Here is a 14,186-nt window from a genome sequence, read left to right as displayed (position 1 = left end):
TTAATATGCTGTACTCTGGAGTGCAAGTGCACCTTCGGTGTACTGTAAAGTAGGCACAAGAGTTTATTTTGTATTTATTTTTTTATATTATTTTTTTTTTATTTTCTTCTGCCATGCAGGCTTGCTTTTTTACATGACCATGTAAAATTGCCCACCAGTCATTTTTAAATAGCGCAGTTTGTGTTATCCTGTCTTCCCGTGTTAAGGTGGACAATTACATTATAAGTGCTAGCTGCCTCACTATTTGCTGTCTAAATTGTAATATGTAATATATAGTCAAATGTACTAGTGTGCGTGGTCCAGTAAATGAGTGTTCTGGGTGATGTGTTTGTTTGTTCTGTTTCATATATGAGTTTTATATATGTGTGTTGTGATATGACATGCACCAACACCCCCCACCCCCCATATATCTTCCCATGTGCCTGCACTGGGGTTTACTTTCTAACTTTACTTGTGATCAATAAATAAATACATACAATTACTGTTGAAATCAGCAAAATATCAGTAAATAAAAAAAAGACAAAAATACAGTATTTCACTAATAATTGAAAATGATTTTAAGTAACTTTTCACTTCTCTTTCTATTTCGGGTTCAACTTTCTTGACCCACAGATGAAGGATGCATTCTTCTTCTTATTCTTTCTGGCAGTGTGGCTGTGTGCATATGGAGTGGCCAATCAGGCTCTACTGTACACATATGATCCAAGCCCTGCTAGGGTGTTTCGACGAGTGTTGTACAGACCATATCTGCATATATTCGGACAGATTCCTGTGGAGGAAATAGACAGTATGTTTACTTCTGTCCATGAATATTAAGAATATTTTGCAGTGTTTTTGTTGGCATACACTGACTTAATTGTTTATCTGTGTGTGTGTGTGTGTGTGTGTGTGTGTATGTATGCGTTAAGCTGGTAAATCTTGGGATAGAGACTGCACAGATAATCTGACATTGGTTAATGAAGGAGTAGAGCCATGTAGAGATATCAGTCACAACTGGCTTGTGGTCATTTTGCTGGTTATCTTTCTACTGGTCACCAACATCTTACTGGTCAACCTGCTCATTGCCACATTCAGGTATTCATCTGTCTGTTTATCCATCCTTCTGTTTAGCAAGTGATCTACACAGCAAAATGCATTTTCTTAATTACTGTGTTTAAAATACATTTGCTTGCATTAAACATTTGTGAGGTTATAGACTTGTTGTCAGAGAATAAATCTTTAAGTAAGTTCATTTTTCTTACCCTGTTGGAAATTTTGTTAGATTTATGCTTATAAAAAATACAAATAAAAAAAAACAAAACAATACCTGTGGGGTCTCAAGCAAATGTGTTTTGCTTTATGGATGTTTAGACATTTTTATTGGAAAAATAAGACTAACTGTCTAAGTTGAAATATTTTTTGTTTTGTTTTGTTTTTTTGCATCCATCAATTTATCCACCTTTGTATTTTGAAAAGGAAAACTGTTCTCTTTTTGTCTGTTTTTGCAGCTACACCTTTTCTAAGGTTCAGGAGCGCAGTGACACATACTGGAAGTTTCAGCGTTATAATCTGATAGTAGAGTACCATTCTCGCCCAACTCTCGCTCCACCCTTCATCATCCTGTCCCACATCAATCTCTTCATCAAAAGAAACTTCCGCAAAGTGCCATCCACCAAAATCCAACATTTTGGTAAAGTTAGAAAACTATTACAAACAAGCAGTGAAACTTGCTTAGTATAGGTAGAGATTAGGTTTTACAACCAATACAATACAGATTGTTTTTATGTTTGCGATAGTGTGCGAAATATGCGATATCTGCTATGCAGAATCTATTTTTAGTTATTGTTTTATTTTAGCTTTTTCACACAATAATAAATATTCTAATAAATAACTAATAGTACATAACTATTATGTATTAGAAATACAAAAATAAAAACAAAAGCATGCATTATGAATATAGTAAATTAGAATTATTTGTTTTGGGCTCTGTCTAACTGTCAAGCTACTTGTTTCACACTTGACAATGAATGGCTATTTTGTAAAAAAAAGTAATTCATGCAAACAGTACGTTAAAGGGTTAGTTCACCTAAAAATTGAAAATTCTCTCATCATTTTCTCACCCTCATGCCATCCCAGGTGTGTATGTCTTTCTTCTTCAGCAGAACACATTTGAAGAAAAATAGAAAATCAGCTCAGTAAGTCCTTAAAATGCAAGTGGATGGTGATCAGACCTTTGAAGCACCAAAAAGAAAAGACAGTCAGCATAAACATAATCCATACAACTCCAGCGGTTAAATTAATGTTTTCTAAAGTGATACGATTGCTTTTGGTGTGAAAAAGATAAATATTTAAGTACTTTTTAACTATAAATCATTGCTTCCAGACAGCAGCAGTATACACACTCACGAGAGCGCTGAGATCACGTGGTCTCTCGTGTGACATATTCGCGTTGGCATGTTAAGGACATAATCTCAGGGTTTTCTCTCGGTTGAGACATCCAGGATAAGCATACAAATGCACCATTGTGGAAAAACATACAAATACAGATCTAAACCAAAACCAACAAAGCTTCTGTACAGCATGCCTCTTACTCGGTTGTAAACAGCACTGCTCTTCCGGGTGTGTCACACTTGCGTCAGTTCTCACGTAAACATGCCAACTTGACTACGTCACACGCGCATACTGCTGCTGATGGAAGCGATGATTTATAGTTAAAAAGTACTTAAATATTTATATTTTTCACATGAAAAGTGATTGTATCGCCCTTTAATTTAACGAGTCGTATCGATGACGATTATGCTGACTGTCTGTTCTGTTTGAAGCTTCAAAGGTCTGATCACCATCCACTTGCATTTTAAGGACCTACTGAGCTAAGATATTTTTCTATTTTTCTTCAAATGTGTTCTGCTGAAGAAAGAAAGTCAAATACATCTGAGATGGCATGAGTTTGAGTAAATGATGAGAGAATTTTCATTTGTAGGTGAACAAACCCTATAAAGCTGACGTGTGTAATTTCTGGGGAGGAAGAGGCCTGTCCTCGTGACCCGTGGAGACTGTCACATCGGGGGAGGATTTGTGACACAGCTGGGCGCTCAGGGGCGTAGAGAGCACCGCTGGAGCGCCAAACCTGCCAAATAGAGTGGTGGACGTTGGTCGTGATGACGGCCGTGCACACCGGATATGTGACCCAGGGAACAAGGAAACCGCTCTTGCTGAACTCTTGGGTACTGCAGCCACTTGGGCATGCAGTGCAATTAAATGCAAAGGTAACAAAAGATTCTCCTTTCGGCCTTCGACCGGGGGATTGAGTGGTCTACTTACCAGCTCAAGAGCAGCAGATTTCATCGTCCCTGGATCACCCATCTCAGGGGCGCTTCGAAGCCTTTCATGGGTTCTTGGCGGCCGCGAGATGGGTGGCGTCTGCTTCCTGTGGTTGGCTCCACGCTGGGGCCGGGCCATAGGGGCCCTTGGCGACGAGCAGACGGGGTGCGGGATCTTGAGCCAGATAACCTCCATCTGCTGCTTCACCACTGAGAACTGCTGGGCAAAGTCCTCGGTGTCGCCGGACTGGCCAACTTGGGAAATGGGGGCAGCAAGGAACCGTGCCTTGTCGGCCTCTCCCATCTCGACCAGGTTGAGCCAAAGGTGGTGCTCCTGGACCACCAAGGTGGACATCACCCACCCGTGACTTTCGTCACCAGGAGAGCGAGGTCGGTCGCCGAGTGCAGCTCCTGCATCAATCCTGGGGTGGAACTACCCTCGTGCAGTTCCTTTAGTGCCTTGGCATACAGGGTGGAGGCAGCTTGTCCAGCGGCACCGTAGGCCTTGGCCGTCAGAGACGACATAAACCTACAGGCCTTGGACGGGAGCTTTGGGCACCCGTACCAGGTGGCGGCACTCTGTGGGCATAGGTGCACCGCGAGTGCCTTTATCCACTGGGGAGATTTCCGAATAGCCCTTGGCCGCCCCACCATCAAGGGTAGTGAGGGCGGGGAAGCTGAAAGATCGGGACCGGGCAGTAAAAAGTGCCTCCCATGACCTTGTCAGCTCTTCATGCACTTCCAGGAAGAAAGGAATGGGGGTGGGGCGTGGCTTTGAGCGGCGGGGAAAGCATGTCTGCCCAGGAAAGCATGTCGTCATCTCTGCGTCAGCCTGTGACTGGGCGACCGCACCCAAAGGGAGGAGCCCAGCTGAGGCTTCCGCGTCCGACTGGACGAGTCCGCTCTCCAATGCTGCGCTCGAGATCTCATCACCTTCGCGGGCTCCGAATAAGAGGTCGATCTCGCCGTGAGACGGGCCGGCGGACTCATCCGGAAGCCTGATCGGGGCAGATGAGTGTGCTGGGGAATGGGAGGTCCGTGGGGGGATACCCGGCAGAGGTGGTCCCATTGGGATCCCCAAATCGCCCTCAGTGCTAGCCGCACTGGCCTCATACCCGTGGGTAGAAGGACCGAGGTGGGGAGCCTCTGGGGTGGCTTGCTTTCTTACGAAGGTAAGCCGCGACCGCATCATCGTCATGGACATGTTCTCGCAATGAGTACATGACCCATCCACGAACGCTGTCTCCGCGAGAGCAATGCCCAGACACGAAAGACAGTGATTGTGACCGTCAGAAGGTGAGAGATAATGAGCGCAACCAGGAATAACACACAAAGGAAAGGTATCTTTAAAAAGACGCGTCTTTAAAAAGACGTTCCGTGTGTGCCTTTCTTTTAGAGATATATACTCTTTTAGAGAAATACACTCTTTTATATCTGCCAAAGTGCCCAGGGGCATTCTCTGCAGTGCACCAGTGCAGAGGGGGCAGAAGCCGCTGAAATGCGCCATGAGATCCAGCAGAGGTGAATGAACAGTTGTGGAAATTCAGCTCAGTGAGCATGACCGTTCGGCTCCAAAGAGAAAATCTGAATGAGTGGTTGCATACCAGCTCCTTTTATTGCATGCCACTCCCCCTTTTATGTCCAGGGGAGTGGCATGCAAATACCACTCGCCAATTTTCATTGGCCTTTTATCAAAGACCAGATGTGTCTTGGGCTCCCAAGAGTGACCCCTAGTGTCACTACATCGACACAACGTCGAGTGAGTGACAGATAGGGAACTGCAAACAATCACTTTTTTCAGATTTCAAAAAACCCGTTCCCCATCTTCCATTTGTTGTACAAATGGATAGTCCCGCAAACTCAAACTATCAGTCGAGACAATGTCAGGCTGGACAAACAGGGGAATGCTTTGATAGTGCCACAGTGTTACACTTTTAGGTGAAACCAAACTACAAACAGCTTATTTACAGTTGACCCATCACATTAATCTTGGATACGAGAAAGAATTTTGACTTTGAAAATAATTACTCACATTTACTTTACCTGTGAATATAGTTGTTTCTTGTTGAGCATACAATGGTGTAATGGCTTTGTTGGGTGCTATTCTTTAGAGACCCAACGAATGGCAGCACTTGTTATTATATTGTAGAACCATTAACCGTTTAAGTAAAAAGTGTGAATATCTGTAAAAACAAATATTGGTCAAACTGATAACAGTCTATCTCTTGTTTTAGGGAACTATCCAATTCCTCAGAATGTATTTTAGGAATATGTACATTGATGTAAAGTTTGTGTGTCTTTCATTTTCCTTTTTGAACAGCCCTGGATTTGAAGGGTAAAGAAGCTAACAAATTGGTGAAATGGGAGAACCTCCAGAAGGAAAACTTCCTGGCTGTCGAGTACAAAAAACAAAGAGGGACAGACACTGAGAGGCTAAAACAGATGACTGCCAAGTGAGTATACCCAAAGTCTTTCTAGCAAGTCAGTCCACTTTCGGCCATCTTTGGAATGCTATTGAGAGGCTATTTCCAGTCATGACAGTGCAGCTCCTATCTCCAAACCTGTTGGTCAAGATTACGATCAAAGAACATATTTCAAATCAGCAATCAAATTTGACAATACTGGAATCATAAATTGTGCTTCTTTACCTCATATTACTAAAAATTGAAAAAAAAAAAAATGCAGTTTTCCCGGCACTATATTTTGTAGCTAATGTTCCTGCACGTTCTCGAGTTGATTGACAGGCGATGTCTGTATCTAAAAGGTGATTTGCTCTTTTACCTGTAAGGTGTGACTTCCTTTCTACATCCGTTGACCGTTGGGCACTTTGGTTGGGTGTTCCAATTTCTCCCATTCATTTTAATAGAAGTGGCTCGTCTCTGCTAAATAGTCTCTGGTACACTAGCAATGCAAACTTTTGAACAGATCGTATCATGGAAAATCACATTTTCATATGTTTTAAACCAAAAATGGCACAATTTGAAATTCCACAACTTTCTGACATCAGACAGATACATTAATACATTTACCAATCAACAACACCAATTAAATATTTAGCAACTTAGCCCGCTCAGTGAGAATATAAGAAGGAAATAGGATAGATACTAGTACTCCTAAACAACCAAAAGTTGAAGATACAATTGTTAATTGTTCTATAACTATCACATCACAAAATGTTGTGTTGTCCCTGGCTGTGGGGTTGCACCTGCGGCTCTGCATAACATTTGAAACAAGTTTATTTTTTTCATATTTAAAAAGGGCCCTGATCATGCCAGTCCAACCTTTACAATTTGTGTGGCGCATTTCAGCATGGACTATTTTGAAACCATCAGAAACCGTTAGAAAATGTTACAAATGTATATAAATCCTTTTAACAGATTAAAAATAGTAAACCTTGTTTTTTCTTCAAGATAATGCTGAATGTTGATGTGTCTATCTTTGTGCATGTTGCAGAATGGATGGTGTTCTCAAACAGGTTGCAGAGATCAGAGATGTTGATCGCAGACTGAGAACACTAGAATCAGATGTAAGAGCACATGTTGTGATGCTTACATTACACTGTATGGTTTATGTAAATCTGCTGTTCAAAGCTTAATATTCACCTATATGCAGATGGAGTTCTGTACATCTTCTCTTCAGTGGATAATGGAAGCTCTGTCTCAAAGCAGTGTAGTGAAGACCAGCAAAGTGCACCCTTCTCGTAAAGGTACACCTGCTTTTTATGTCACAATTCTTGAGTGGTGTTCACACATACAGCAATCTGCTGTGAAAAGCATCTGGAAGTCATGCAATTTCAATGAGAATTGATGATTTCCGCCAACATGAGTGACAGTGACCGTTTACGATGCAAGGATGTTCAGTTATGTGACAAAGTTAGTTGAGAAGAGTTTATTAAAGTGTGCGGTGACACGATGTAGGGACTACAAATGGGAGGGAAGACATTGGGGCTCATCTGAGCTGTTATCTCTGAGATAATGTAGTTGAGTTTAGGCAAGATGGAGAAGTAAAAGGTCACCCAAAAATTAAAAATGCATCATCATTTACTCACCCCCATATCGTTCCAAACCCATATAACTTTCTTTTTTTCTTCGGAACACAAGAGGAATTTTAAAGGAAGTCCTGTTTGCTGAATTCAGTACAATAGCAGTTGATAGTGACTCACTTTACCACTTAAAAAATGAAATAAAAGTATCTTAAAAGTAGTCCATGCGACTTCCAGGTTGTTCAGTGAATGGTGGTGGGGTAGTGGACTAAAGCACATAACTGGTAATCAGAAGGCTGCTGGTTTGATCCCCACAGCCACCACCATTGTGTCCTTGAGCAAGGCACTTAAATCCAGGTTGCTCCAGGGGGATTGTCCCTGTAATAAGTACACTGTAAGTTGCTTTGGATAAAAGCATCTGCCAAATGCATAAATGTAAATGTTCTCACCCAGCCACAACATTAAAACCACCTGCCTAATATTGTGAAGGTCCCCCTCATGCCGCCAAACTGCATCTCAGAATAGTGTTCTGAGATTATATTCTTCTCACCACAATGGTACAGAGCAGTTATCTGAGTTACCGTAGACTTTGTCAGTTCGAACCAGTCTGGCCATTCTCTGTTGTCCTTTCTCATCAACAAGGCATTTACATCCACAGAACTGCCACTCACTGGATGTTTTTGGTTTTTGACACCATTCTGAGTAAATTCTAGAGACTGTTGTGCGTGAAAATCCCAGGAGATCAGCAGTTACAGAAATACTCAAACCAGCCCATCTGGCACCAACAGTGATCCATGTGATTATCTAATAAGCCAATTGTGTGGCAGCAGTGCGGTGCATAAAATCATGCAGATATGGGTCAGGAGCTTCAGTTAATGTTCACATCAACCATCAGAATGGGGAAAAAATTTGATCTCAGTGATTTGGACCGTGGCATGATTGTTGGTGCCAGATGGGCTGATCAGTTTTTCTATAACTGCTGATCTCCTGTGATTTTCATGTACAACAGTTTCTAGAATTTACTCAGAATGGTGACAAAAACAAAAAACATCCAGTGAGTAGCAGTTCTGTGGAGATAAATGCCTTGTGGATGAGAGAGGTCAACAGAGAATGGCCAGACTGGTTCGAACTGACAAAGTCTACTTTAACTCAGATAACCGCTCTGTACAATTGTGCTGAGAAGAATATAATCTCAGAATGCTATTCTGGTGCTGTTTTGGTGGCACGAGGGGGACCTACACAATATTAGGGAGGTGGTTTTAATGTTGTGGCTGATCTGTGTATCATATGCCTTTAGAAAACTTGGAAGATGACACACTAGTCGCATGGACTACTTTCATAACCCTCTTGGGCCCTTTTTAAACTTTAAGTCACTACAAACTGCCATTGTATTGAAATCAACGAATGGGACATTCTTCAAAATTCTTCCTTTTGAGCTTCGCAGTAGTCATACAGGTTTGAAACAACATGAGGGTGAGTAAATGAAATTAATTTTCTTTTTGGGTGAACTATCCCTTTTATGTTACTCTGAGTGATTTCACTATTTTGTGTAATTTATCTCTGCCCACACTAGGGTTGCAGTGGTATACCGGTTTCACGGTATTCCACGGTATGAAAATTGACGGTTTTCATACATGGTCATCATGTACATTTGCTTATCTACGTTATTGAGAAAAAAAATGCAATCGGACAGAGAATCTCACCTGCGCATGCGCGTCTCCTTTCCTCCTCGACTGTCTGTCAGACTCGTCAACTTGCCCCACACACACGTGCAGCGGAGAAAATGTCAGAGAGAAGCGAGGGGTCTGACATAAGTGAGTGTGTGAGTTAGAGCAGTGTTTCTCAACTGGTGGGTCGCAGGTCTATTCGGACAGGGTCGTGGACAGCAGGGAAAGAACAATGCCATGGTTTCCCATTGAAGATATTTCAGCGGCTGCCCAAATGATAGCTTATTTAGGACTGCTGAGGCAGATTTAATGATAATCTCGCAATCAGCTAAAGGCTTCTCATCTGCACTTTCGCACGAGTGTAACGGAACCAGCTTGCGATCGTGATCTGCTCTTCTCTCTGGCGAGCGCATGCAACAACCGGCTTCCCTCGATATTGCGGCGCGCTGACCTCAAAACTGATGTGACCAATTTAAATTCTAGTGAGACTTTTCTAGTTTAAAGTGTTATGGAGGAAGTCAAGTCAAACCTCTCAGACAGTAGGCAGCCCTGACATGCCAAACAGCACTGAGGAAAAGAGCAACACTGTGCTATGCACTCTTTTTTTTTGATTATGAATCATCAGCTTTACAAAATTGTTTCACGATTTTACATGTGTAAAAGTAACTGTTATATTTTGACAAAATGTTAATTTCATATGAAATAATCTAAAGGTAGAATTATTAGACCTCATTTTATATCAAAAGTGGCAGCTGTAGTTAAAGTTTCAAAATGTGTTTCAGCCAGTATTTATTTTTTCATAAATACTATAATTTGTTATTATTATTATTATTATTATTATTATTATTATTATTATTATTTAAGACTAGCTACAGTGACCTAACCATGGTAATGAGGAGCCTTTCCTCCTGTGTAATATGTATGTTCTGTTTGAATTATGTTTGAAATTAGGAAACAAATGGGATAATAATGGGTTCATATAAGTAAATATGCTCTTCAATTTTTAAAAGGGGGGAGAGAAAACTTTCTGTCGCTTTTGTTGTTGACATCAACAACAAAAATAATGTCACCTGATGCATGTCCTTGTACTTGAAAACCATGAACAAAACTATGCAACATAAAAGGAAATGCAACCCAGGATACATTAAATACAGGTTACGTTTTTACTATGGTGGATTGCCACTTGATTTCCAGTGTAAAACCAGTTGAGAACAACTGAGTTAAAGGTACAGACAGGAGCAGTCTGGCTGCACTGTCACGCACCTACAGTATATGTTAATTATTAATAATCAAAGGACATTACTTTAAAAGCTCACACAGCTAATGTTATTTTTCATTTAGTAGTTCATTTAACATGCTATGCTAACATGTAAACTAACATGCTTTAGTTATATAACATGTTATAGTTACATGCAATTTCTTTTTATCATGTTTATAATTCGGTTTATTATTATAATTCTGTTAGCTTTCTTATTTATTCTATTTATTTTATTTATTTTCAAAAGGGAGACTTTTTTTTTACACATACTTCAATAAAAAAAATGGTTTCAAGTTTCAATTATAATAAAGTGTTTGCTCAACCAAAAAAAAAAAAACAACCAAAAAAAACCCTTCTGTTTTCACTCCTTTAAGGGTCATTGTAACTGATAATAGTAATTATGTAATACCGTATACCATGATACCGTGAAACCGTGATATTTTCTGAGATGGTTATCGTACCGTGAAAATCTCATACCATTGCAACCCTACCCACATGCAGATATGCCCACATTAAAAAAACGACACATGGAAAACCTTGTCAGGAACTACTGACCTTCCAAGTTAGTTTGATTAATGCATTGATAGTCATTCATTTTCTTTATGAAATGATGCATCATTGACTTATCAGCTGCAATATATACAAACATTTCGCCCTCCAGAATGTTAATTTTGAGTAGCGAGAAAATTAATTGTTATCAAAATAGAATGACATCTTATTTTTACCGGCAATGCATCACATTTCTGATCTGATCCTTAAAAAGCTATGGCCAATTGCACAGCACACCAATAACGTCAGGGCATCCAGCACTAGGAACACCTACTAGTGGCCAACAGTCCAGCAACCTCTACTAAAATTGCTGTAGGTGTGAATTGGGCATTAGGCTTTAAGTCTTAAATACATACAGTAGTGAATGTATTTGACATTCACTGACAGTTAGAAGATTGTGTTTCATTTCCAAAATAAACTGATGTGGTTGTGGTTCATATTCTTTTCCTCAGCCGTAATTTCAGCCTCCCTTGAGAAATAAGAAATAGCCTTCTTTCCTGTATTCGTCTGCTGTCCCCTGCTCTCACGGACACATAAACCAAGAAGGCGCAGAGAGCCAGTGAAGGTGGTGACTTGTCAAAAAAAAAAAAAAAAAAAAAAAATGTTCTGCTTTCCATTTTTTAATCGGTCATTCTGGCCTTTTAATGGTTCATCCTGCTCTTGACAGTTTAGTACACCCAGGTGACCTGTCCTCTTTTCCATGTGAATGTGGAAAGGCACAGAATTAAGAGGACATTCTGTACACTCAAAGGTCAACAATGCCATGTTACAGTCATAGATTAATCAAATGAGCATGTTCTTAAAAGCATATTGTTGGTTGGTTTACATCTTTTTAAAGTCATTTATTATTATGTATTGTGCTCATAGTATCTAGTTTAATACAGTTATAAATACAAAACATAATTTAGAAGAATAAGAAATCTTTTGTCCTGTGTTTTGATTCATGTCTTTCAAAAACTACAAAGTGGCATGGCTTATAAGCTACAGTGCGAACAAACATATTGTTCTTGTCCTCTTGTACCATACATTTACACCATTATTCATCTTGGGTCAACTGTTGTTTGTGAACATAAGTCCTCTAAACAATTTTTATGTATTATTTAATTCTTGTTATATTATGTAATTCTTGTAATAATGTTACAGTACATGCAATAAGCTTAATGTTCAACACAGTTTATTATGTTATGTTTATGTTTACAGAGAATATTATTTAACATGAATTAAATATCTAGTGTGTTACTTGCACTCAAATATGGAACAAAAACTAAGCAAACTTTGTATTGCACTTTAAGTATGGCAATGCATGTTTACATTTAGATGTAGAACAAATGTGTTTTATGTCATGATATTTTTCAAACCTTTTCGTAAATTCGACTGTAGTTGCATCCACTGAAATTGTAATTGCATGCTGTTAACTGTTTTTGGATTTTGGGTCTTTGTTGGGTATTTATATCACATTACATTTTGTGTGTGTGTGTGTGTTTTTTTTAAATCATTTTGCTTATTGTTTTTATATTGGACTACATTGTGATTGTTAATAGAATTTCTGACACCAAAACATGTGATCATTATTTAAAGGACTGTAATGTTTTAGCAACCTCACCATAACAGTGCATGTACTGCATTGCAATTTTGCCTCTCGTATTTCAGGGACAACGACGATCATTCAATCTCTTTCCTCCACCCCAACCCTCTCCCCTCAAAAACTAATTAGAAAGCTAGAACTATGCTTATACTCTCTTGAGTATAAGCACTGATATATAGTATAGTAGAGTAGTGATTCGCAACCAGAGGTGCAGTACATGTAATATGTGGTACTTAAGTAGGTTCCATATGGTACTTGGAAAGAGTCACATTTTGCTTTGTGTATACTCAAAGTCTTTGTTAAATTGCAAATTCTCTGTTAGACCTTTCTCAAGAGCAAATTTCTCCATGATTGCCCATAGAACTGTCATAACATAAGCCAAACAAGCTCAGGTACTTGCTTGATGAGTCTGCTTTTCACCCACTATATCGATTGCTAAATGGGTAATCATTGCAATAATGGCCACTTTAAAGGGTTAGTTCAACTGAAACTGAAAATGATGTCATTTCCTTACCCTCAAGTTGTATCAAACATGAGACATTTGAATGAATTCTGATGCTGCCCCCTTTTATTCATTCTATGAAAGTAAATAGGGACTGAGGCTGTCTGCCTTACATCTCTTTTTGTGTTCCTTGGAAGAAAGAAAATCATATAAGTTTGGAACAACATAAGGGTGAGAAAATGATGGCAGAATTTTCATTTTTGGGTGAACCATCCCTTTAATGATATTACTGATTATGTTTAATTGTGTCCAGAATGAGTCAATTGGAACACACTCTCTAAAATTAAGAAAGTTTGAGGAACACTATGATAAATGATAACCAATATAATATAATTAGGGCTGTCAGTCGATTCAAATGTTTCATTGAATTAAATGATATGCAGATTAATTAATAAAATTAATTGCAATTAATCATTTATCAACATTTGCTAAAAAAAAGTCCCCAAATAAATAATTCATTATATAATCATCAAAATAATTACAAATATATAATAAATAATATTCAATTATAATAGTATAAAAATATCAGATAATTCAAAGACATGACATTATTGTGGCAGACAAAACATTGATAAGACAAAACAAAAGGTGTCTGAATAGGTCATATATACAGTATTTTTTGGTTTATTTCCATTAAACATAAGCTTTTCACTGGCCTACTGTCCACAGGGATCCATTTTACAATTGAGTTCATCAATGGATTTCTGTCACTAGCCATAAACGGCACATTGTAAAAAAAAAAAAAATCTGTAAAATTTACAGAAAAATACAGACAGCTTTGGTTGCGAGAAATTTAGTGTAAAAAAATAAACTAACTTGATATACTATATACAATATTTAAGATTTACTATAAAAGTCTACAAAAGTAACTACAAAAGGCCACATGACTCAAGCAAGAGTGGCACTTCCAGGAGCAATAACTACTACATATGTAGAGACTGTGCAGAGAGTCACTCACACAAACACAAAACACCATCAGGGTAACACATGTGAGACTAAAATAATGCAATAAAAATGAAACAACTAAAATATAAAATAAAATATAATAATAATGTGTGATGGGTCACGCAGGGACTTCTGGGAATGCAAGATTATTATTATTTTGTTTTATTTTTTTTTACCATTATTTTAACAATAGTTTACCATAAAAAGTACATGAATTCTCTTGTTAAAGATAATATATTTTTTTTACTGTTAATTATACTGTAAAATCATACTTAATTTTCACAATAATTTACTGTAAAATGTATTGTCTTAAATATTTTATATTTTTTTACCGTATATGTTAAGGTAACTACCTATTAACCAATTAACATTTTTTACTGTAGCATTTTTACATTCTTT

General features: G+C 38.6%; 1 protein-coding gene across 3 annotated transcripts in view; it reads left to right on the top strand.

Annotated features, from left to right (window-relative positions):
* Positions 1 to 13,301, top strand: part of LOC127427374 (transient receptor potential cation channel subfamily M member 4-like) — a 51,717-nt gene extending 38,416 nt beyond the window's left edge. The window contains exons 22-28 of one of the 3 annotated variants that reach the window (XM_051674951.1): positions 613 to 787; positions 909 to 1,074; positions 1,488 to 1,669; positions 5,620 to 5,752; positions 6,753 to 6,825; positions 6,912 to 7,005; positions 11,208 to 13,301. In XM_051674951.1, the coding sequence (XP_051530911.1) occupies positions 613 to 787; positions 909 to 1,074; positions 1,488 to 1,669; positions 5,620 to 5,752; positions 6,753 to 6,825; positions 6,912 to 7,005; positions 11,208 to 11,236 (852 nt within the window). In that variant the 3' untranslated portion in view covers positions 11,237 to 13,301. Of the gene's footprint in view, positions 1 to 612; positions 788 to 908; positions 1,075 to 1,487; positions 1,670 to 5,619; positions 5,753 to 6,752; positions 6,826 to 6,911; positions 7,006 to 11,207 lie in introns of those variants that run through there. The other 2 variants (XM_051674952.1, XM_051674953.1) reach the window with 2 other exon arrangements.
* The last annotated feature ends 885 nt before the right edge of the window (positions 13,302 to 14,186 follow it).

This window comes from Myxocyprinus asiaticus, chromosome 36, assembly GCF_019703515.2.
Source record: "Myxocyprinus asiaticus isolate MX2 ecotype Aquarium Trade chromosome 36, UBuf_Myxa_2, whole genome shotgun sequence".
In the NCBI taxonomy this organism is placed as follows: Eukaryota; Metazoa; Chordata; class Actinopteri; order Cypriniformes; family Catostomidae; genus Myxocyprinus; species Myxocyprinus asiaticus.
Note: the sequence above shows the minus strand (reverse complement) of the source record. Positions and strands in the feature narration are given on the sequence as shown.